At 39.6% G+C, this 26,277-nt stretch overlaps 1 protein-coding gene across 1 annotated transcript in view; it reads left to right on the forward strand.

The window, feature by feature from the left end:
* The window catches only part of LOC121507021 (receptor-type tyrosine-protein phosphatase gamma-like), a 769,028-nt gene that overhangs the window by 691,058 nt on the left and 51,693 nt on the right, over positions 1-26,277 (forward strand). The window contains exons 10-13 of the mRNA XM_041783136.1: positions 7,025-7,133; positions 7,621-7,670; positions 9,705-10,473; positions 20,232-20,385. Of these exons, the coding sequence (XP_041639070.1) occupies positions 7,025-7,133; positions 7,621-7,670; positions 9,705-10,473; positions 20,232-20,385 (1,082 nt within the window). The remainder of the gene's footprint in view (positions 1-7,024; positions 7,134-7,620; positions 7,671-9,704; positions 10,474-20,231; positions 20,386-26,277) is intronic.

A 26,277-nucleotide genomic window follows, 5' to 3' on the forward strand; every position in this document is an offset into this window, starting at 1 on the left:
CCCTTACCGAGTATGACTTTGTTGCTCATGTATTAAACAGAATGAGATTTATCCTTAATGCTGCCTTTTTTGTAAATTTAAACAGTCTGTATGTGTTCTCTTTTGCAACATTCTGGTTATACATATGTACCTTTTAAAATATTTTGTCACTACGTATTTGTCACTATTAATCATCACATACCAGAAACTGAATCATTTAAAAACAGGGCATTGAAGAAGTGTTGAATTCTTGTAACGCTGACAGCCTAATAAAATATAGGTGAACATCAGCTGTGGAACGGAGAGGCTCATGTGATTCCTCAGACTTCCTGTTTGTTTACCAGCTGCCGCTGATGCTACACTACATCCCTGAGATGTTTACATGAAACCTTTTGATTCACTCAATCTTTGCCTCCATCTGCGTGGGAGCAGGAGTCAGCTGGAAGCGTGAATTCTCCACAGCATTAGTGTGAACAGCAACACCCACATCTGACAGCGTACTGCCTCTTCATGAAAGCTATCTGCTGCATGTCAGATTTCCTGCACAGTTGTGTGGTGCGTCTGTGCTGATGGTATCTGATTCCCTCTGAATAAGTGGTGGGGATAAAAGGAGATGTGTGGAAAATCACAGCAAGGATATGTGAAAAAGTCATAATTAACCCAGCTCAACTTTTGAAATATGAATGTGTGCTTGTTTTCACTGAAGGTGCTACATCTCTGTTTCAAACATCTGCAAATAATTATCACATCAGTATTAAAGTTAAACCAACGCCACTGTAAATAAACACAAAAAAGCACTGACACTAGAAATATGAGAACTTCACTGCCTGTTCACTTCGTTTTATTAACATGACACACTCATGCAGAGCTAATACAAGAATATCATGAAATATGGATTCACTGAAATTAAAGGGGCTGTGCAGCACTGGAGATGATTTAATTATTCAGTATTTGCGGTAAACAAATCAGAAAGTCAACATGTATGCAAGGCCACCCAAAGGGTTAGAGCTTCTCAGGGCCTAGCTGCATTCACCACTGAGTAAAGCATAAAAACGATGACTTTTCTGTGGAGAGATATCACATTTTTTAATATCCAGCAATCCAGCACTAACATTTTAGTTTGTTCAGTCTACTGGAAGAAAACCACACTAACTTTCTTTTTTTAAGATGTGTTTTTGGGGCTTTTTAGTGCCTTTATTTGACAGAAGAGGACAGTGGATAGAGTCAGAAATGGGACGAGAGTGAGGAGAGACATGCGGCAAAAGACGACAGGCCAGATTGGAACCCTGGCCGCCCGCGTACATGGGTAGTGCCTTAGACCGCTAGGCCATCTGTGCACCCAAACCAACTTTTCTTCACAGTTTATTATCATATATCTACTTTTAGCTTGTCATAGTTTCATCGTCCTATTGAAAAACAGACATGTTCTGTATGCATTCATTTTCTCATTGCCTTGAATCTCTGGATACTGTGTACCATGGGGCACTGAGGTTTATAACTAATCTTAAGTCCACAACTCATCATTGTATTCTGTATGATCGAGCTGGCTGGCCTCCTTTTACCACTCAAGGCTAAATCATTGGCATAACCTCATTTACATATAAGGCTTTACTTAATCTGCTTCCATCATACTTGTGTGATTTTATTCACGTGAAAAGTTCTGAAGGCAGCACACCAGTAGTCGAGTGGTTAAGGTGTGCACCATGTACGCGGGCAGCCCAGGTTCGAGTCCAGGCTGAGGCCCTTTGCTGCATGTCTCTCCTTCACTCTTGTCCCTGTCTATGAGTCTATCCACTGTCCTCCTCTATCTAAAAAGGCACAAAACAAATCTTTCAAGAAAAATGTCCCTCAAATATTTCAAAAAAACTTTATCATGATGTCTTAATTTTAATTTTGAAAAAAAATCCCCCAAAATTCCATATCATTTCCTAAAAAAATCCCTCATATCCCAAAATAAAGTCCCCAAAATGTTTAAATATGTTTCCCAAGGCTCTATAAAAATGATGAAAAATTCCCCCAACATCCTTACTACAACTACTACTACTACTACATCCTTCTAGGATTCCCAAACACAATTCTCCCAATCTCTTAAATTAAAAAAAGATGTTAAAAGTTCTGGAAGCAACAGTCTTTGCTTTGTGAGTCACAAAATGTATTTTTGCTATCTGTGCCCAAGGTCCGTCTTGAAAGGGTAAAAAGCATTTCAGGTATGCTGCTTCTGCAGCCTGGAGTCTTCTGCAGGAAAATGTTTGTCTGGGGGAGCTGGTCTCTTTAAACTGTTTCAAAAGTAGATTGAAGGCATCAGAGGAATACTCATCAGGTTGTAGATGTTTTGAATGATGTCTGAGCTGTGACTCTGGATTGGTTGATCTGTGTTTTGTGCTGTTTTTAAGCCTGTCTTGGCCAGGACACTCTTGTAAATGAGATTCTTAATCTCAATCTGGCTTTCCTGGTTAAATAAATCTAAATAAATAAATAACACTAAATTAAACAAAGGCTATCGACAAACTAGCTGTGTCCAATGATTATAGATTCAAGTAGTCAAATCTAATATTAACATCTGAAAACATGTGTCATACATGTCCGTGTCCGTGTCTCCTTTAGTGGCCAGTCTCCTCTGATGTCTCTTTTCTTTTCTTATTTGCAATGACTGCATTATTATTGATTGCTCCTCAGTGGATATCAGCTCTCAGTTGTTAAATTATCCTTTACACAAATAAACAGGAAATGTGGCAATGGGTCACAGAACTGGTATTGCAATCACACTGCAGAACAACATGGACGGACAAATACACAAATATGGAGAGCTCACAAAAGTATAGCGTAGGTTTAGCACAGAACCAGACTTTTAAGTCTTATGTTGTCACTCCATTCTTCATTTTAGATCTTAAGAAGTTAAACATCTTAAAGCATTTCAACCAAATCTAGTTTCCTTTTGCATATAGTCTTGAATTTTTCAACAATTCCAAATATAAAATGAGCCAAATGATATTGATCCCTATTATAGTAAACTGACAACATGTGGGTGATGCCTCACAGTGCAGCAGATGTGGCTCAACACAGCGAAGCAGTTTTCCCCCCTCGCCCCGGTCCTATTGCATTGTGATGGACAAGGAACAAGTAGAGAGAGAGATGACAGGGTATCAGGAGGGTCAGACAGAAAGCGCTAGATGTGAGTACGAACTCGGTACATAAGTTCCTGTTCTTTTAGCGTCTTTTATTGACGATGTATTTTGCCAATATTGTGTATGATTTTCGTGGTGTGGGGTTTAGAGAGTTAGGTGGAGTGGGTTGATTGATTGATTGACAGGAATACTTTCAATTTTCTCTCTCAACAGAGCTTGTTGAGTCCATATCAGTGCTTAAAATGTTATGTTCCTGTGTTAAAACAGTTCAACTAAAGCTGTCTGAGGCTTGTCAATACAAAACGCCCACATTTTTTTTTCATGAGGAGCCTTAATTCACAAAGCAGGAAATTATTATTATTATTTTCTAAGATGTTATTTGGGGCTTTTTTGCCTTTATTTTGGAGATAGAACAGTGGATGAAGGCAGAAACAGAAATGATAAAATGTTGAATGGCATGCCCTGAAAGAGCCACAATTACTGCCACCCATGGCAATGTGGCACAACCTAACTAAAAATTATTTTTCAAAGGATGCTGTTTGGACTGGGAGCAAGTGATGCTTTGCAATGCAAGGTGATGTCTGATGTGCCAGTGCTGTTAGGACACAGTGGCTCAACTTTTACGCAGTGGGGGGACATGACAGCCGGCAATGGCCGAGAATGCCTCTTTATAACAAAGGATCATTAGTAATAAAGGAAATGCACAAGCAGGTAAGAGGCCTACCTGCAGAGCTATGGCTTATATTTATTGTTTAGCTGCTAGTTTTGTTTGCAATGCTGTTAATGCTGTTAATGTTTGTAGCTATTTGAAGACAGCAGAACTGACCTTAACTCTTGTGTTTGTGACTTATCAAAGAAAAATCAACTGACATTTGTCATAGTCCATCACGATTTTTAGATGTACAGTTTGAGCACATAATAAAATCGCACAATGGTCTTTTAAAGACACTGGACCTGATCTGGTGGTACATGATACTGCAGATATATTGTTTTTTATTTATTATGTAAATGGTGCTACAGTGTAAAGGTGACACTGCATGGGTCGGTGGCTCTAGTGAAGGCTTCATGTCTTCTCATGAACTGACTTTACCTCTGAAATTGATTTAAAACAGAGCCGGTATGAGCAATCCCCTGCCCTACTTTATCTTAAGTGCATTGTGATTATCTCCTGTGATAAAACTGCTTATGAAATCTCCGGCTGATAAATTTCTCAGACTTGATTAAAAAAATGAGACTTTAGTGATGTAATAAGATTCTTCAAAGAGAATAAAGCATTAGAGAAATACAGTCTAACATATTAAAACACTTCTTTTCTTAAATGGATCTCTTACTGCTTTAAAAATGAGTCTCTTAGATTAGCTCCTTATGTGATTGAGATAGATAGCAGAGATGGCTGAATGTTCATGATATCTTTATTAAATCACTGATCCAAAGAGTTCTGCTTTGTAAAGCTTGGCTGAGTGCTTTCACACAAGGAGAGGACACTTTATGAGGCTCGATAATTTGGCAAATACCTGAGCGCTGGCGCTGATATTTTCTATTTAACTGAGGGATGGTGAGTTTATGAGGATGAGCTGATGGGCTGGAGAGGGACAGACTGTTACCCTCCTAATTAAATAAGACAAAAGCCTGGACTCTCAGGCTGTAAATGCAGATGAAGGCGTGGTTTTTAGGTGATGATGTGATAATGAGCATGAAGAATGGATGTTTTTAACGTGGAAATCTGTGTGACCTTCAGGAAACATGCAAGAAAAGGACAGATGTAGCTCTAAGGTCAACGTTTTTTTTTGGAAATAGTAAGAGAAATAGTAACAGTCAGAGTAAAGCCCCAAAAGTGGAAAGGGGTCAGTAACAGTCACCTTTTGATGTAACATTTATTTCCATTTTGACTGGGGAATGGTCATTTTGCTGAGAGAGACAGTTAGAAAGCTAGAAAACTAAAGCTTTCAGCCAATATTCTCTCACAGTATTTGACAGGATGATTATGATGCTGCAGCCTCCGTTGGGAAATAAAGAATCAAACAGCTCCAGGCACTTCAGTACAGTGTCTGCTTTGGAAAAGCTGCTATAAGAATGAAGAAAAGTGATCGAATACATTAAAGGCTGCAGGGTCTGGAGAGTATGATAGCAGGAAAATGTAGAGTCAAAACATGGAGGTTCACCAAATGATTGGATATCTTTCCTTTTTGAATGAACGCACTTCAGCACTCTCAAATAAAGCCATAGATCAGGCACTTTACAATATGAATGATGTAGATGAAGCAGAGATGGAAACAGAAGAGCACAGGAAATATGGGGAAAAAGAACAAAGCATTAATTAAAAAAAACAAAGAAAGAATGTATCTTATTCCTAAGACAAACACTAAAATAAAAATTCAAAATTTAGTCAAAATTCCAAATGATGAAGTTTTGATACATTATGAATATAATAAATAAATAAAAAATTAAGGGAGAAACAGAAACACTGAAAAACAAAAAAATGATGAAGTTGTAAATATGATTGTGTGATCAAATATAAAAATTTTAAAAAGAAAGTGAAAATCATGAGAACATAATTTTGTACACAAGTTCTAATCTTACAACTTTCTGATCTTGACATTTACTTGAGTTTTTTATGATTCTGACATTTTAACAATAATTTTGTGTTTTTAATTTCTTCATTTTAACTTATTTCAGTATTATAAAATTAACTCATAATTTTGCATTTTCATTTAATAACTCTAACTTAGCATTTTTTTTCTCATTTTAATATAATTTTGATCTTTATGGAATTTTGACTTTCAACCCCACATTTTTAAAATAGAATAAATTGTAGTGTTTCATTTCATGATTTATGTTTGTTTCAAAATTTTGTATTTTATTTTGTTTTTTTCCTTTTGAATTTCATTATTTCAAATTCCCATCCTAATTCATGTCTTTTTTTCAAATAATTTTCCTTTTTTGGCCTCTGATTGCTACCATCAATTTGATAATTTTTCATACTAACTTGACCTGTTAAAATCAAAATTTTGATTTTTTTTTCTTATAAATTTGCTTTCTTTTTTGAATTTTGACATTCTGTATCATAATGTGTATCTTGTTTTCTTATAGTTAGGATCTTTCTAAAATAATTACAATTTTTATTCCTCATAATTATGCGTTTATATAGTCAGACTTAGCTCAATTTCTCAAACTTTATTTGATTTAGTAGGAACTAAAATATTACATCTTTGCAGTTGATGCAGACTTGCATAACAGCAGATCTTCATATGTCGCCTTCAGCCTTGCCTGTTATTTGCTATCTTATCAGTGCCTAAAACCTGCTCCTGCACAGGCTGTTTTAGTGTTTATGGTGACCAAAATTCCTTTTCCTTAGTGTCAAAAATCCCCCTGGTTTTGGGTGCTAGTCTAAGTGCTTTGTCTCAGAGTTTACACAGTCTTATGCTGTCATTGGCATGTACATCTTGCAAATTAAACACTGTAGCTGTACAGCATCATCAGAACAAATGCAGGAAAATCCTCACTTTAATAGTCGACTCTGGTGTGTAGTCTATAACAACTATAAATCTGTCCAGTTTGCCTCATGCACAGCAGAAGTTGGCAAAGCAAATCACCTTTTTCTGGTTTATGGATACGTGCCTGCCGCTGTAAATCATTCTATTTGCCTTGGAAAGTATTAGAGTCCAGATTTTTGATTTAAAGACCTCTTATTTCATTGTGCATCTTGGGCAAAGGATCTACATTTCCAAAAAGCAAATACTAACAGGAGACAAGCCAAGGGTTTCAGTTAACAAAGTTTATCTTCCATATAATACATCTTTGAGTGTAATTTGATGAACATCTGTGATTTTAAGTTTGTAATTATTTTGATATTTGTTCTCTGGATTGCACCTTTAAGAAGTCACTGATTGTTATGTTCTTTTTTGTGTGTGTTTGTGCAGGAGGCCATCATCTCTCCAGTCTCCCCTGATGTGCTCTACCTGTTCCGAGTCCAGGCCACCTGTATGAACGACATGCGCAGCGACTTCAGCCAGAGCATGCTCTTCAGAGGTACAGACTCATAGATTACACGCTCTTAGATAGCTGCCTCATGATCTTGAATGTCATCCTACATTTCAGTATGAGCAGTAATGCACACAGCCCTCGCTTGGCTTTCATTTGTGCAAACAATCTTATCTGACAGTCTGGATTCTCTGATCGTAACATCAAATCTCTCATATTGGGGTTTCCAGGATATTTCTGTGAGCTCTTATTGACGGCTGCAGGCTAGAAGAAAAATAACAAAAGACGGAGAAAGAAATCAAAGCAGCGGAGAGGCAGCGAGAGGCATTCATTTCACCCATCCTCATTTAGTTTATTGGCTGCCCCATTAAGTATTCAGCACCTTGCATTTATGCTCTGTCATGCTGTGATTAATGCGCTAACAATGCACTCATGGATGTCCTGTAGACAGCCCTTTAAGTGGAGTGTTGCCTGCTTGTCTCTCTTGTGTTTAACTCTGGATAATCCCTTGCTTTTTTTCTCTTCCTGTGATCAGCAAACACCACCCGGGTCTTCGAGGGGACGAGGATTGTGAAAACTGGAATGGTAAGAGAGGCTCAGTACTCGTCCTGCTTCTGTCTTTTCAGCTTTTATCCAGCAGAGAGCAGTGTCAGTGTGAGCATCGGGCTGTCCTGTGTGGACAGGAGAGACTCCAGAGAAGATGTCAGGATGAGAGTGGTGCTGAATGGAGGACTCTAAGAATTGCAATGTCATTTTGTCATTTCGCATAAAGAAAACACCAAAATACACACCCAGTCTCTGGGAACAGTGGGTCAAACATCAGATAGTCTAATAAGAGCAGCCAATCCTGGCCCAAATGGAGCTGGCTTTGCCTCTGAAAACATTCCATTGAAAATGAATGGCAGTAAAGGGGAATAACAGGGTTTTAGACATTTAAAAGCTTGAAATAATAAAAATGCTCTGTTTAACAGATGTTTGATTCCACATCCAGAAGCCAGCAGGGTAACTGTATAAATGCTGACTTTTCTGAGCATTGTATGATGAATAGCGCGGTCAGCATTAATGCATTAATCATGATTAATTAAAGTCCATAATTAGTGCATTCAGATTTTTATGTAATTGCATGCTTTTTAATTGCACTTTGGTTAAGGCACTACAGCAGCTCTGTGCAGCCACAGTGATGTAAACAAAGTCCGCAACTGCTCCTTAATGTCTCATTTCACTTTTTAAAAAACCCACAGACAACTTTGCAGTCCAGTCCACAGCAGGGCCAGATTCTGTTTAGGTGTAACCCGAGAGCCTAACAGGGTCAACATTTAGCCATAAACTGTCTACCTCGTTTTCACCAGTGATGAATTATGGAAGAAAAAACTTGGCACTGATGGTAAATTATTTTGAGGTTTTAAAAAACAGTCAAAACGAAGTTTAAAGGCTCAAAATCTAAGATAAGAAGTCAATCTAATTGGTTAAAAAGGTCAAAACTTGTAATTAAAAGTCAAAACAATGTTTTTAAAATGTGAAAATATGAGATAGAAAGTCAAAATCATAAGTTTTAAAGGTCAAAATATGAAAAAAAAATAATAATAATTGGTTAAAAATGTCAAATAATGATTTTAGATTTTAAATTATGATTGTACAGGGTCAAAGTATGGGATTAAAAGTCAAAGTTAGGAGTTGAAAAGGTCAAAACTTGAGGTAAAATTCTAAATCACAAGTTTTAAAGGTCAAAATACGACTTAAAATTTTAAATTGTGACTCTAAAATGCCAAATATGGGATTAAAAGTCAAAATATGTTTTGAAAAGAGCAAAACCATGAAATAAAAGTCAAAATCATAAGTTTGAGTCATAATTTTGAGCTGCATAACTGAAAATATGAAATGAAAGCACACATTTTGTTTCCCACATTCTTGACTTTTATCTAATTATTTTAACTTCTTACTGTTTTAAATTTTTATGACTTATCAAGCAAGGATGTTTTAAATCATCAAATTTAGGTTAACATTTTTGTTCTGGAGGAAATCTGCAGACCTCATACTGGTGGGCCAGTAATGATAACGATCTTGCAGGCTGGGTTTGACTGTACCATGGGCCGGATTTTGCCCCCAGGCCTTGAGTTTGACAGCCCTGCATTAGATGGTTCTTTTTCCATGGTAAAAACCACTGTTTTGAAAAGTGCAGGGCTCATACTCGGTGTAATCGAACTTTTCTGATAATTGCTGCAAACAGGAACTAACTTTCCTTCCCGTTCATTTCTAATGGCTTTCCCAAACTTCCTGCCCCCCATCAGGCATCCCCGTGTCATCTGATCATGTGATTTCAAACAACCAATAGTGAAGCTTGACAACCGTTTCGATTACTAAAGATATATAACTGTTTTCTCTATTACTTCTCATGCTGAAGTTTGGGCTTTAAATGTTTGAATTGATGTGACTATATTCCCTAGTTTTATATCTCTCTACCTTTTTGAGTTGTGACGCCTTAAGGCCTCAGTGCCCAGGACTTTGTTTGATTCTGATTCCTCTAATAAAACAGAGAGATTAAACTGCTTCATTAATACTTCACCTTTAAGTATGGTATCATTCACTAATGTCTAATTGCTGAATTGTTTTCTTCCATAGCCGACCGTATCTCCAGCCTCCTCTGCTGACATGGCTCCCATCTCCTCTGGATCTTCTACTTGGACCTCTTCTGGCATCCCCTTCTCCTTCGTCTCCATGGCGACAGGCATTGGCCCGTCCTCCAGTGGCAGCCAGGCAACAGTGGCGTCCGTGGTGACGAGTACTTTACTAGCCGGTCTGGGCTTCAGCGGCGGAGTCATCTCTTCCTTCCCCAGCTCTGTTTGGCCCAGCAGGGCTCCGACCCATAACCCCACCTCCACCCGGCAGACCGGCGAGCCCACAGAGCCCACCCGAGATGCCACCACCTCTGCCTCTGCCGTCACTACGACCTCAGCCAATGATAACAGCGACGCTGCAGGTGAGGAGAGAGAGAATACCAAGGGTCAGGGGAAGGATGGAGAGAGGGAAGAGGAGGACAAAGAGGAAGAGGAGGAAGAAGAAAAAGATGAGAAGAAAGGGAAGAAGAGATCTAGAGGTGATGGCAAGGAAGGGAGGAAGAACAACATCGCAGAGAGGAATGCACCGACCAGCCAGACCCCGGACGCCACAGCTAAGGAGAAAGAACAAACTGATCCAGATCCAACGAACATGCTGCCTGTTGTAGATGACAAACTGGAGGTGTATACCCATAATCCTCTGGGCTCCAACTCCACCAACATCACAGAGGAGGACAATGAAATGGCAGCTTTCCCGGCAATTCAGGCTCCAGCAGCGACACTCAGACCGAGCACGGGGAGCAAGAAGCAGTGGCCTTTCTCCATCCATACTGGTGAGTCAGCCTCCATCAGCTTTGATACTCTACAGAGGAACATTAAAAAGTCGTTAAAATGTGACGATTTCTTTATTTTCCCTCTTAAAAATTGAAAACTTGTTTGTAGATATGATGAAAGAGTTTGGTGACACTGGCTGCAGCCTTATGAGTTGTTCAACCTTCAAAATCTGGCCAGAGAATAACCGAACCAATCAGTGAGAATTTGAGGAGTAGAGGACAGAAGATACAGGCGTGGTTTCGTCAAAGAACTGCAAACCTGTCAACAATGGTGGCCGGTAAAGAGATTAGCCTGGGTGTAGCCATAGTGGCAGTTTTGTCAGAATTTATTTATCTTTGATAAATCATCAATAATAACTGGGAGCTGAAGGGCCCTCTCACCCTGATGCATGCCAGGGTGTTTTGCAGCTGCAGGAGTGTAGGAATAGTTGGGTGTGTGAGACCCAGGCTGTGTGCTGCAGATGAGAACAGACACAAATCATACATGTATCAGACTGACTTCCTGTGAAACAGCAAGACGATGAATTGCTCGCCAATAAAGAAACGGCCCAATTAATTCTCTTCCTGTTGCCAGTCAGGGTGCTGCATCAAAAAGTAAAAATTTACCTTTAGATGTGTAGAGGGGCAGGCCTTGATCCTTCATGTAAAATTTGAGGGCAATCATATGTGTGGTCTGAGAGTTGCACATACTTCCTATTGAAATGCTTGGCAACTCCAGTGAGAGATCCTTCAATGAAACATGTCTGGTCGATCTACCTCCCATCTATCACCTATGATCATGAACTCTGGGTAATGACCAAAAGAATAAGACTGCCAATACAATCATATCCTCCTGAGACCCTGCATGCACAATAGAAGAAATCAATGCATTTTGACTTTCCTACAACATGGTAACAACTTCTGCTATTCCAACTTTAGAAGTATTTGTCCAGAATTTTCATTAAAGTTTAAAGTTATTTGCTTTGAATATATGGAGAGTTAATTTTGGGTACTTTAATGGAAATTTAAGGAATTTATTTGCAAATTTTGGGGGATTTGATTGGAAAAGTGTGGAGGGGATATTCTTTGAAATTTTCCTGAATTTTTATGGAACTTTTAGGGAATTTGCTTGGATAATGGAGGCAACATGTTTGGAATTTTTCACTGGAAATGTGGGTGGAATTTATTTGTTAATTTCTGTAAATTTGATTAGAAACTTTTGTGCAATTTTCTAGATTTTTTCAGGAATTTTCTTTATGTAACTTTATGTAAATCTTTAGGCCTTTTCAGAAATGTTAACTGAAACATTTGGGGAATATTTGAGGAGATTTGGGTGAATTTGGAAAGACATGTAAATTTTACAAAAATTTTTGTTAATTTAGGGGATATTTTTTATGTTTTGGGAATCTCTCATTATTTTAAAGGGAACATTTTCTGGGATCTCCAGAGCTTTTAGTCAAAATTTAGTTATAGCCAAGTATCAGGTCCATTATCAGGAAAAGGACTTTACTGTATGTCTCTGAATGACTGATACCATTTCTTACTGACTGAACAATCTCCTATCAACTGGCCAAAACACACTCAAAATGTACACACAATTTTAAAAATCTATATTCTTTGAGTGTTACACTGTAAGGTTAGTCTGTTGCCCTGATTTGCAGACATAATTTTTTGGTAAAAACCTTCCTGTTTAAAGACAAGACTTAATACTAGTCAGATCATCCGACTGATAAATCAGAAATGGGTGAAACTAAAATGCAAATAAAAGCTCAGGTCTCAGGAGGATATTACCTGTATGAACTAGGAACGCATCAGGATCCCCAGAAGTAGTTTGAAAATGTTGATGGGGGGAGGGATGTCTGGGCTGACTTGCTTAGCCCGCTGCCACCCAGCCTTGGAAAAACGGAAGAAGATGGATGGTTGGATGGATGGATGGATGGATGGATGGATGGATGGATGGATGGATGGATGAACCATAATACATCTCTCTAATCCCCCAACAATTTGAAAATACCACTTTTGCCAGAGTATAAAGTTTTAATCTCAGTACTTTTTTTCTAAACTTCCCCATCAGTGCGGTAGTATTCAGTTCTGTTACCATAATCACATTTGATCAGACAGAAACAGGAAGGTGTGAATGAATGGCTGCTTTGATCACAATTTCACTCTCATTTTCCCTTGGGCGTTGAGATCAGTGGAGCTCGTTTCATGTTTAGATAAAGAAAAATGTGGAGGCATCAGATGGTTCTGGCAACGTATATAACAGTGTGATGGCAGCTGATAGCTCCGGTGAGTCCAAATCAACTTAATTTCATTAGAAGTGGGAGTAAAGGTCAAGTAAACATATTTTTTTAAGCAGCGTCCAAGTCAAAGGACCGAAGTGGGGAGTTTGTTATATTATTGTCTTTCTACTTTGATTGGTTTGGAGCATTTATCAGAAAAATGTATGCTATTGGCTTGAGATGCTTTTGATAGTTGTTTAGATAAGAGCTTTGAAGCATGAACAAAGAGGAGATTTACCAACGAGAGCTTTTTATGCAAGGTAAGAAGTGGAACAGTGCTCTTGCATAACAGCCCTTTCTGTACGTCTAATGGGCTTCATGTGGTAAGTGGTGATGAATAGCATTGATCTAGAGAGGCAGCGATGAGGAGTAAAGTGTTAACAGAGTTCCTCCAGGAGCTGAAAGCAGATCTAAATGCCTCTCTCCTCCCCCCAGACAAGACTTCAAGACTTTCAGCAGGGCACTGCATTAGCCGAGCCAGCACCGTGGGACATCAATTCAATTCCAAGTGCTTTGAAACAGTCTGAGCACAAGACCAGACGTTATTATAAATGGGAGCAATCGTCTCATATTCCCAGAAATGGCTTTCTTAATCTCTTTGTAAAAGAATATTTGGGAAATTTTGTTCTGTTGGAGCTGGAGGCACTCGAGGGCAAATGCTTTAATGTTGTTGAGCAGAGTTGGTGTTGTATACATTCTGCCCCAAGCGTCTGTTGTGGAAAGTGTTTCTTTATACTGAGAGCATTCTTCTAGTTCTTTGAAAGCGAAAGCTTCAGCCCATACCATTCATGGAGACTTCAAGTTAGCCAGTCAAAACCAGTCTGATTTTTCCTGTCTTTTCTGTAAGGGTCTGACAGTAGGGTCAGTTTCAGACTTTGAAGCCTAAGCCAAATTAAAGACCCATTTTTTGATTAAAACAAGATTTTATTTTGATAAACTCACAACTTAAACTCAAGACAAATACACCTGTCAGCACTGTGTACCAAAGAGTTATATTTTACAGCGGACTTGGCCCATACACCCATTTTCCTGTAAAAAATAAATACAGTAGTTTTTAATGAAATTTGTGAAGAATGTGTAAATTGTGATTTCATCAAGATAAAACAATGAAATCAAGACAGGACTGACAACACCAACAGACATCTGGTCAGTCTGAGCTCAAGAAAAACTCAACTAACTGTGGTCCAATTGGTTAAAACACAGGAATTTAAATTGTCATCTTTTACACAACTTTTTGGCATATCTAAAAAATCAACAGATGTTCCAAAAAAGTTGGGGCACTGTGTAAATTGTGATCCACAACGAATGCAATGATTACAAAATCTCACAAACCTATATTTTATTCATGATACTTTTTACTATTTCATGAAAAATGCTCATTTTTCATTTTATGGCAGTAACACATCTCAAAAAAGTAGGGACAGGGCTATGTTTGCTATTGTGTAGCATCCCCTCTTAACAGCAGTCTCTAAACATCTGCTGCTGGAGTTTTTGGAGAGGAATGTTGTCCCATTCTTGTCTGATGTAGGATTCTAGCTGCTCAACAGTCCTTGGTCTTGTTTGATGGTTTTTTTCATTTTATGATGCTCCATATATTTTCAGTTAGTTAAAGCTCTGGACAGCAGGTAGACCAGCTCAGCACCCAGACTCTTCTATTGTGAAGCCATGTTGTTGTGATGGATGCGGTATGAGGTTAAGCATTAAATGGTCAGAGCCTTCCCCGAGAGAGACAATGCTCTAAAACCTCTATCTCCTTTTCAGCATTGATAGTGCCTCTCCAGATGTGTAAGCAGGCCTATAGGCACTAATGCACCTAATGCTAAGAGATGCAGGCTTTTGAACTGTGCGCTGATAACAGTCTGGATGGTCTCTCAGCTCTTTAGTCCACAGGAAATAGCATCTGTGGTTTCCAATAATGATTTCAAGTTTTGAACTGTCTGACCACAGAACAGTTCTCCATTTTGCCTCAGTCCATCTAAAATGTGCTCTGGCCCAGAGAGGACAGCAGCATTTCTGGATCGTGTCTACAGATGGCTCCTTCTTTGCATGATACAGCTTTAATTTGCATTTGTGGGTGGCATTTTGAACTGTGTTGACAGTCAAGGATTTCTGGAAGTGTTCTGAGTCCATGCAGTGATTTCCAGTACAGAATCATGCCTGTTTTTACTGCGGTAGAACCTGAGGGTGTGAAGCTCATGAGCATCCAGAATTGGCATTTGGCCTTGTCACTCTTGCGCAGAGATTTCTCCAGATTATTTGAGAATGTAATGGGCTGTAGATGGTTGAATATGTAAAGTCTTTGCATTTTTATGTAAAGTAAGACCAGACCAGTGGCTGCAGTTCCCTGTCTCTCGCTTCTCTCACACATCAAAACAAAATTTTAAACACTGTGTTGTTTTTCACTGTTTTTCAACCATGGAACAACATAGATAAGGCCAAAGTTTGTACTTTCCACCACATATAGCCATAAAAATAGAGCTGAAAAGATGATTGATATCTCTGCAGTAGATTTTTTTTAGCACTCGGTGCAGCACCGTGACATACAAGCTTGTTAAAATTAACCCAAAATATGAAGGGCTCTCTCAGTAGATGGTAGCCCCATTGTTTTCTTTTTGTTTTTTCGAGGAGTTAAAGATCAACAAAAATTCCTCTTCTCTACTTGATGACCCTTCTTTGCCTTGATTTTTTTGCATTGCACAGGAAGAAAAATGCATTGCTCATGAAGGTGCAAGATTCACTGTGCGGCGACCTTTACAAGGGATGGTTAGTGTTCGTTTTTGCTGTGCTGTTTTCCAGCTTACATCTTAGTGAGAATGATTAAATGTTTTATGCTACTACATTCATCCAGCAGCTGGAGTAAGCAGTTTATTTGCAGATTAAAAGATTATAATTTTACAAACTAAATAATATAATCAGATTAAAGATGAAACCAGCTCCAGAGTAATGAAAAATTAAATCTACTTTGAGCTGAGAAGACACCAGAGTGCTGACTACATGAATGCATCTGTAGTAAAGTTGTATGTTGTTCTTAACAGTATAAAAGGATTGCTTGTTTTCATTTTGCATAGTTCCTACTTTAGATTTGCATGCCTTCCTCCATTGCTGGAGCTTGTTGGTAACCTTCAGTCCACCTTAACACGGCAGAAGTGGATATGATAGACACGGAGATTTACTCGGGTCACATCGTGGGGACTCGACTGTCAGACTGGCCGCCCTCCCTCCTCCAGTGCCCCCTCATCCTCTCTGCCTCCCTCTCTTCTTGCTCTGATCTAAGAGCTGGCCTACTTTCAGACAAGGCGAGAGGAGATGAGGCTTGCAGGCTAAACTCAGCTGCAGGGGAAGAAAAAAAAAGCCTCTGCTCCATTTATAGTTACATGTGAGTGTGTCTGTACAGTATGCATCTCACTGCACATTGGTGACTTTCTGTGCGTGTGTGTGTTTTGTGCTCGCGTGCTGCCAGCCAGGGTTTATTTATTTATTTATTTATTTTTGGCAGAGCGGCTGTAATCGTAAAAGCAAAGCAGAAGCAGAAGGAGACGGGAACAGAGGCAGAGGGAGAGTCTCTGGGTCTCCTCCTGTTTGCTCTTTGCATGTCTGTCTGTGTGAGTGTGGATGTGAGGAAAAAGGATGCAGCGACTGTGGCGATGCAAACCAGCTGTGCTGCAGTGCAGGGGCCCGGCCTGATGAAGCATCCGGCTCCAGGCAAAGCTGCAGATTGAAGGCCATGGGGGCCGGCGTCAGCTCCGGCAACGTCACGGCTGCAGCAGCTGAAATGGGTAGGTGGTGCTGATGCTGTTGGTGGTGATTAAGGGATGTTAAAGTAAATTAGATTTAGCAGATGACTTAAAATATCCAGAGCTAGGCTTTGTTTGGATGCAGACATGTGGCTGCACTTTCTCAAAGAGTGTGCAGAGAGTGCAGGGCTCAGGGCAAGAGCAGCATCAGCTGACAGCTAACCGGACAGTCTGTGCTGATTCATATTCATCCTGATTTATGTTGGGTATTTGCTGCAGTTTTAAAGTCTGCAGAATCAAAGTTACGAGCTCATGCTTGGAAATATGCTTGCTTGCTGTCTTACTAAGCATCACTTTCAGATATTGATTTTCAATCTCTGCCCTGTAAAGTTATACAGTAGTTCTTCAGCCTAGCTTAGCAGAGGAGCTGTGTCTGGACACTGCACGGTTCATAAAGTCTATGAAGGAGAAATCCTTAATTTTCATGGTTGTGACAGGACTCGGCTTGTCATGATGGGCATGTTGGGCACTAATGCCATTCTAATACTGTCAAACCTCGACATTAAAACCCCACGAAGCAGTGGCATGTGAATCAAACATGTCTAAAGTGTTTCCTTTAATCAAACATGTTCAAGCACAGATTGTATCAGGGGTTAGCAGAGAAAGCATGTCCCTCCACTCTACTTCCTGTCTTTGTTGAACTGATCAATCAAAGAGGCAGAGCTAGACTGTACTATCTGCCTATTAGGCTGTTTATAAAGACCCAGCATAAATCACCATGAACTCTGCTCCAAGCAACATTTGTTTAAGTTACAGGCATCTATCAAGTTAGCAGCAGCCATGAGCGTGCTCAGGCTCCAGAAGCGCTTGGCGTCCAGCATCTTGCACCGTGGCAAGAAGGTGTGGTTGGATCCAAATGGAACCAATGAGACTGGCAACGCCAACTCTCATCAGCAGATCTTAAAACTGGTGAAGGATGGATTAATTCCTGTGTTCTTTGTTGCAAGCACACTTTGGTGTGTTGCAAGGGGAGTCACATGGGCTATGGTAAGAGAAAGGATACCACCAGAGCTCATATGCCAGAGAGGTTGTCATGAATGTGTCGCATGAGAATCCTGCGTCGTCTTCTAAGACGCTACAGGGACTCCAAAAACATTCAACAGGCACACGTCTCTACCGCAGGGTGAAGGGTAATGTCTTCAAAAACAAATAAACTGTATCCTGATGGAGCTCATCCATAAACTGAAGGCAGACAAGGCTTGCAAGAAGCTTCTCGCTGACCAGGCTGAGGCAGACCGCTCAAAGACAGAGGTCCGCAAACACAGGGAGGAGCATCAGATGAGCTCATCAGGACTATCAAAGGAGAAAGAAACTGCAAAGAAGTGAATCTAGAATCACAGTTTTTCTTCATATATTTTCTTTTTTCCTGTTGATAAAATTGGATAGAAGAGACTGTCAAAAAAAAAAAAAAGATGGCTGTTCACCTTGTGTTGAACATCTGCAGAAGATGTGTTGGGTAATGTATGGGGACAGAGGAGATCCAGGAAGGCATAAGAAGGAGATACAGACTGAAAAAGGGAAAAAGGAGATGCAGAAACAAAGAGGGGGATGTAGAAAGAGAGAAGAGGGGAATGTGGAAAGAAAAAGGAAGATGCAAAGGTGCAGGGGTAGGGGTGGGTAGGCAGAAAAAAAGCAAAGAGGGGTATACAAGAAGATATTTTAGAATGTATACAGTATATCTATTTAGGTCTGCTTGTAAGTAAACAGACACCCACAAATAAAACAGATTCATAATGTCGATGATATTTCAAAAATATTCAACTTCAAAACAGCTTTTTCATCAGCTGAACAGGTGTCTGCACTTTCCCCCACTCTCTTATCCCTGTTTCTAATTCTATCCACTGTCCTCTCCATCAGTGAAGGCCCAAAAAGGCCCACATGTCTGCATCCATATATCCATCTTCTATCCAGGTTGAGCAAGTCAACCCAGACATCCCCCTCCCCAGCGACACTTTCAAACTTCTGCTGGGGGATCCCGAGGTGTTCCCAGACCAGACAGGATATATAATCCCTCCAGTGCATTCTGGGTCTTCCCCCTGTGGTCTCATCCCAGTCTGGTGTGCCCAGAGAACCTCCAAAGATAGGCATCCTGATCAGATGCCTGAACCATCAATGCGAAGGAGCAGCAGCTGTCCTCCTGTCCTCCTCCGGATTTCTGAACTCCTTACCCTGTCTCCAAGGATGAGTCCAGCCACCCTCTGGAGGAAACTCATTTCAGCTGCTTGTATCTGCAATCTCATTCTTGTTCATGACCATAGGTGAGAGTTGGGAGGAAGATTGACTGGCTCAGCTCTCTTTTTCCACAGTGGTCTGGCACAACGCCCGCAAAAACTGCTGACAATGCACCAATCAGTCTATCAGTCTCAAGCTCCCTTTTACCCTCACACGTGAACAAGACCCCTAGATACTTGAACTCCTTCACCTGAGGCAGAGACTCACTCCCCATCTGGAGGAAGCAATCCACCATTTTCCAGCAGTCAAGAGTCCCCAAAGCTATGGCTCTAAAACATCTGCCTGGACTATCACCAGTTAAATCAACACCAGTTAAAGTGGCACACCATGGTCTTCTGTGCCTGTATAGCTAGCTGTAGAGTAAACATTAGCTGGCCTCAGTATGGGTAGTGAGACAGCATTATTCTGATGGCCTGACTGTTAGGTTTTACCCCAGATATGAAACCTTGTCTTCCTAGCCCGGGTCAAATCTGACCTTTGGCTCCTTCCTGGTATATCACTCCCCACTATCTCTTTCTGATTTCCTGCCTTATCTTCTGTACTGGTCTCTCCAGATACAGTCCAAAAAATCCCCAAAATTATATTTCTGAGAGACATTTTTGGGGGCAAATGACCCACGTTTTCTGATGCCATAAAAGAAATTGTTAGAAATTGGACCAAAATGAGAGACAGTCTTGCTATTTTACATCTATCATGCAGTTGAGTCCAGCTTAAGACTTCAGAGTTGGACCTACAAGCCTGTCTTGAGCTCTAACACTGTCAGAAGAGATTTTGTGCAAAGCCATCCTGTTTATTAAGAGGATGGGACATGATTTTGGCAATGTTATTAGCTATGACATTTAAGGATAGCATGCAAGTATGAGGTAGCGTGCAAAGCTGCACTTTACTTTTTTATGTTTTAAAGAAATCCTGACTCACTAGTTGACATGCAATCAAACATGGCTGATCTCACACTTATGTCAGTAAATGTCAGCTCTTTCAAACAGGAATGGACATCTAAATCGGGAATTCGAGGGGCTGCAGTTTATATATTTTAACTATTATTTTTGCAGATGCTACAAGTGCAGCAAGAAGTCAGCTTCTGTTTGTTCCACTTCCTTCTAACATTTGATCAAACAGTTACAAGAAGAGAGAATCGTGTCGGCTTTATTAACTTTGATCTTCAGTTTAATTGGTTCTGCAACAAGAGACAAGTTTTTGAGGCTTTTATGACTATATTACATAAAAGGAGGGCCAAAATATAAACCCCTAAAACCAGACTTTGTTTGATCCCTTTTTGCTCTTGCTATTTCTGTGTGACTTTTCTCTGATCTCAGTCCTGATTTCCACAGGGCTAAAATAGACAGTCCTAAATTTCACTACTCCCTAACTTACTTTAAATGCCTTCCAACTTTTTCCCCTTTTTCCTCTCAGCATCCACCTGGGGATAGTGTATCTCCACCTCACTAATTTGTTCCCTTTCCTCTCCCAGATCGCCCCAGTGCCGTGACCAACCTGACCCACGGGGTGAGGACGGGGTCTGGAGCCGGGCTGGGACGTGTGGAGTGGCTGGTTCCTTTGGGGGTGGTCTCAGCTTTGACTTTCCTCTGCCTCGTCCTGCTGCTGGTTGTGCTTGTTTACTGGAGGTTAGTGCAAAAACACTATCACTTACATAATTTCACATGTCAGACAAGACAAAACAACAATCTGAGCACCTCACATAAACACTGACCACCACTCTGACTTAGCAAGCTGATGATACGATTATGGAATCAGTATTTTTTTATGATCCGAACATTTATGGATGCAGTAAACATAAAAATGGGTTAACGACAGCAGCTGTGTAGTGAGGACATCCACAATGACAATAACAGAGGATGCTTCAGAGAAAGCAAATGGTTCATTCATGGTCAGAAAGCATTCTTTAGATCCTGCAGGATTTTTCTGGCTTTTTATTGTTGCAGCGTAAAGACCTTATTTTTGCAGCAGCTTCAAAAATCTATGTGAAAGGACAATGTTTTAGGTTTTATTTTTACGATTAAATACAAGAAGTGGGTGAAGTGCAAAGACTCGTTAATTAAGCTTATTGAAAAAGCTTCAAGACTGCAACACCTCTGACTAAATATTCCCTTTAAGCATGTAATTATGAAGGTTTAAAGTATGCAGAACATTTCAAGAACAGAGCAGTGAATGTGTCTGAAGTGATTCAATAAAGACACTTCTGTCTAGAAGATACAGCCACTTGTTAATCAGTATTCTTGGCTACCATTATACCATGAAGACAAAAGAACACTCCAAGCAACTCAAAGAAAAAGTTATTAAAAAGTATAAGTTATCAGATGTATATAAAGACATTTCCAAGACACTGAACATCCCCCCTGAGTTCAGATAAACCCATCATCAAGAAATGGATGGAATATGGCACATGTGTAAATCTGCCTGGATCAGGCCGTCCTCATAAACTGAGTGACTGTGCAAGAGACCAGTGAGAGAGGCCACCAAGACACCTATGACTACTCTGAGGGAGTTACAAGCTTCTGCAGCTGATGGGAGAGACTCTGGAGTAAACCCCAAAACTCAGATAAAATCTGGACTTGAGTTCACCGAAAGGCATGTGGGAGAATCCATGGTCAACTGGAGGAAAGTTATTTGGTCTGATGAGGCCAAAATGGTGCTTTATGGCCATCAAACAAGACGCTAAGGCTGGCAAACCCTGCACATCACCAACCCTGTGAAGAACAGCGGTGGCAGCATCATGCTGTGGGAATGTTCTCGGCATTCAGCCCTAGAAGGCTTGTAAAGGTGGAGCGTAAAAGGAATGCTGTCCTTTTGAGACAACAGGGTGAATGTCCTGGAGGGGCCGAGTCAAAACCAAGTCCTCAATCCAATAGAGAATTTGTGGCCAGACTTGAAAAGGGCTATCCATGCCAGATCCCTTTGCAAGCTGACAGAGCTTGAGGTGGTGAAGTTGGATTTTAAAAGTAGCAGAAATGGGTTAAAAGTAGCACAAATTAGATAAAAATGGCAAAAAAGGCAAAAATGGGTTTAAGTGGCAAAAATGGTGGTTAAAATGTGGCTGAAATGGTTTTGAATTGGCTGAAGTGTGTGGAAACTTAGTGAAATGGGATTAAAAATTGCTATAAACTGACAAAATGGTTAACTGGGAAAGAAAAAATAGGCAGAAGTTAGCAGACATTGGCTAAAATAGCAAAATTGGGCATATTAAATGGTGAAATTGGGCTGAAATGGGAAAAAAATGGGCATAAAAAGTGGTTAAATGGGTAATATTAGCAATAATAGGTCAGCAGAGGCAACATTAAGCTTAAGTGGTAAAAAATGGTTTAGAAGTGGCAAAAGCAGGCAGAGAAAAGTGGTGGAAAGAGTTTTAAACTGACAAAAAATATGTTAAATAGTAAAAATGTTTTAAAAATGGTGGGAAAAAAAGATGAAAAGGGGTAAAAATTTTGACAATATTGGTCTAAAGTGGAAATATTTTAAAAATATTCTTAGTTTTTCAGGGCATCTGGAAACCCCCTCTCAGAGTCTCAAGACCCCCAAGGGGGTCATAATACAAAACATGATACAACATGATATGAACAACAAAACACAATGCAATATGATACGATATGATGCCATGCAACACAAGCCACCCTACTGTCTATGCCAACAACAATCATCCCCATATACAGAGATGCACAATCTGCAAGCAGAATATAATGCTACCCATATTCGCTGAACTAGTGATAATGAAAATGAAATAAAGTGAGAAAATGAGCTAAAATATAGAGAGATAAGAGGTTAAAAAGTTAAGAGAACCATGAACCATGCTATTTTATAACTCTAACTAAAGAAACTTTTTAGTGAGCCGAGCACAGTGAATTTTAAAACCATTTCAGTTTCCATTAGAGGACTTTGCATCATCTGGGTCATCTTATTCCGGGTCAGAAACGGGGCAGCACCACTGGAAATGAACAGTGTGTCCAATCTTCACTGAACTTTAAATACAGTAGGAACAGATCTCTGTAAAAATGCTTATATATTCTTTTCTTCCTTCTCTGCATAAACACATTCATGCTGAGGGACGCTGAAAGTCACTTGGTGTGAGTTCTTCCTCAGAGGGATCCTTTCTAGGGACTCTGAATCTTTTATTGTGTTAATTAAAGTGGAATGAAAAGATAATAAAGACAAAGAGGATTACCTGAACACTCCAGGGTGGCTTATTATGAGGAGAAAACACATTTTCAAGATAATAGTAAGCACCTTTAAGAAGCTGTTTAGATATTCAAATCACCCCCTAATTTATCTTTTAGAAATAATAAACCAAGGCCAAAATGGTTTCAATATCTACAAGAACTATAAAAGATTACACAGCTTTTAATTGATTGATACTTTCTGCAAGTAAAATGAGTGAGGAAGAGCACAGGAAGCAACAATTGAAAACGTCCTAAAATCTGTCTATGTCTGCTTCAGTTGCATCCCATCAGCTATCATTGGTTTATATATTTAAGCCAAGTTCTGGACACAATTTTTATTCTCTTAATGAGTCGGTACAGGGCAAATAAATCTGGTTATTCAATATCTAAATTTCATTTCTAACGCTCAAAATTTTGTTCTGCATAATGATTTTTAGAGCAGGTTAAATAATACTCTGGGCAGTATGAAATTTACAGTTTTTCACAAGGACAAGAGGTTGAAATTGCAATGAATGCAAAGATAGTTTTCCTTAAAATGACTTGCTCATTTTCAATTCTAGTTTATTTTTCAAGCTGGTTTTGTCGTTTCTTATTGTAATACTCATTTTGGCCACAAGGGGTCAGAGAATGACCTCAGCAAACATTATGTCTCTCTTCCAAAACTTTTACCCTTCCTTTAAAACAACACTTTTAAAATGATCCAACTATACAGGCTCGAAGCAGGAATAGCAGAATAGGGTTTTCTACTTTTCTTTCCAAAAAGTGGACCTTCACACAGTTACTCCCCTCATATTTAAAAAGATGTATGTTGAACTTCAGATTCCACATATTCTTCTTCATACTGCACAATCCACACAAAGCACATCAGGAGTGAATCACCCCTCTTTAGTCAGTATTTTTAGTTCCACAGCACGTGCTCTGGTCCGTCCCTGGTGTGGGCTAGAAATGCCGCTCCTCTCTGCTCTGCTCAAGAGTCAGTTTTCATCAGAGGATGCTTCAAACATGTGTTAATCCACATTGAAAAGATCGACCCCAAACAGGATCAAGAATGCACAAAGCATCCAGTCTAAATACAAAACAATCTAACGACTCCCGCCTGTGAAACTCATCACTCATCACCTGAGTCCCAACCAGAGCCAACAGCCACAGGTCATTATCAGCCAGTCAGAGGGTCATGGAGGTAATAAGAAGCAAAAGAGGCAAAGAGAAGTTAAATCACATGAACTTATATGGCATTCCTTTGATTCTGTCATCTCTCTCAAAGCTGTGCATAGCAGGCAGTCTAAAACATCACTGCAGTAGTGGAGGAAACAGGCTGCAGGAGCAGGCGGTAATGTTTATATCTTATTCACTGAATAAATTAAGAATTATTGGCAATTATAATCCAAAAGTGGGGTTTCTTTATTGATTAAAAAACATCCTTTAATTGACCTTTTTGACCTTTGCCCAACAGGCAGCACAGCAGTGCAGGACAGCAAGAAGGTCCCTGGTTTGCTTCCTGGTCAGGGCCTTTCTCTGCAGAGTTTGCATGTTCTCCTCATGTTTGCGTTGATACTTACCAGGTACTCTGTTTCCTCCCACCACCAGTAACATGCTCATTAGGTTAACTGGTGACTCTTAATTGGCCGTAGGTGTGACTGTGAGCCTGCCTGGTTGTCTGTTTCTATATGTCAGCCCTGTGATTGACTGGTGACCAGTCCAGAGCGTACCCCGCCCAATGACAGCTGGGATAGGCTCCAGCACCCCTGCAACCCTGAACAGGATAAGCGGTATAGAAGATGGATGTATAGACCTTTGCCCATGAGGTTGAGTTCTTTCAAACTCTCCACCCCCACAGTTATGGGATTGAACTTGTTTTTTGTTTTTCAACTTGTAAACCATTTTCAACAATGGAATGAAAAATAAGGTACTTTTCAAAATTAGTCCTGCAAAAATTTTGGTCCTGGCATTGCCCGGCCATGACATAGGAGAGAAAGTAAATGTTTTCAGATTAAAAAAAATAAATTCTGTTGTCTGGTAGCGCCTTTGTAACATAACATTGCGGTATGCTTTATGTGATATGTTGACTTGCCTGAAAAAGGTATGCTGATTTTACAGATGTCTTTTTTTCTTTCAGACTGGTTAAGTGAATCTGGCTACACCTGAAAAAGTCTGTTCAAAATATAATCATGTTAAATGGCAGAAACATATTTTTCTACATCATCTGTAAAATGACGAGACTTGCTTCTGCTCCCTATCATTTCATCTCAGCTGTGAGCGTTGCATCAGCACTCATGATGGACCAGAGTTACTGCAGCTCCGGCACAGATTCTTTAATCTTCTTACATAACACAGAGAATTCACATAACATGCTTTTATAAAACACAGAAATCTTATTTTCATTTGAAGGCTTGTAAATTGATTTAAATCTGTCTTACAGGGTGAAAAATATCCGGTTTATAAGCAGACTCTTAACTGTCCTTTGTGTGCACTCAACATGTTTCCACAATCTTGTCTTCTGCAAAATTATGCAACATTTTAATCCACATTATAAGAATAACAAAAGAACAAAAACTAAACATAGTAAAACAGTTTTTTTCTCAAAAACTATAAGCTAACATGGTGTTAAACAAAATAAAGAGCCTTTTTTTAAAAGCACTCTATTCCATACTATCACATTTTTCAAATCACAAATTCAGATCTGTTTTTCAGACCACTTTGTTTCCCATCAGCTTCATACAAAACAGAAAAACAACCAAAAACATGGAAGACCACAGACATGAGAAAATCATAAACTGTATTTTACCATTTTGAACCTCTGAATGCACACACTAGACCAGTAGTTAACAAAGTAGGGTTAAGACACCCCAAGGAGTCACAAAGAAATATTCATTTGATTACTAATGATTTATTGTACCCATGATAGTAAAAATATTCACTTCAAATTTGGTCAACTCATTGTAAAAACAGTCATTAGGTAAGATTCAGGCTGAAAAAATCTTTCATAAAGATTATTCATGATTTATTAAAAGCTTTATCCACCTCTACGGAAAGTGGGAGTCCCCAGTCTGTGGCACCATTATTCTGGGGGTTGCTTGCACAAAAAGTTTGGGAACATGTGAATGCACTGCAAGAAATGCACTGTACCAAGTGGCACGGTCCAGGCACATAAACCTTTCTGTATGTATTTCTCCGCGTACATTTTGTCCGAGCTCTCGAAGCTTACAGTTATGCGTGAGACTGCCACCAGGGGCAGTGTTGAGCCACGTAGCCAACAGTTCATCCCAAAGTAGCAAAACACAACAAAGAATAATCATTAGAAAAAAGGCTGAACTTAACCAAGTTTTGAGTGAAAATTAAAAAAAT

Source organism: Cheilinus undulatus, linkage group 3, assembly GCF_018320785.1.
Source record: "Cheilinus undulatus linkage group 3, ASM1832078v1, whole genome shotgun sequence".
In the NCBI taxonomy this organism is placed as follows: domain Eukaryota; kingdom Metazoa; phylum Chordata; class Actinopteri; order Labriformes; family Labridae; genus Cheilinus; species Cheilinus undulatus.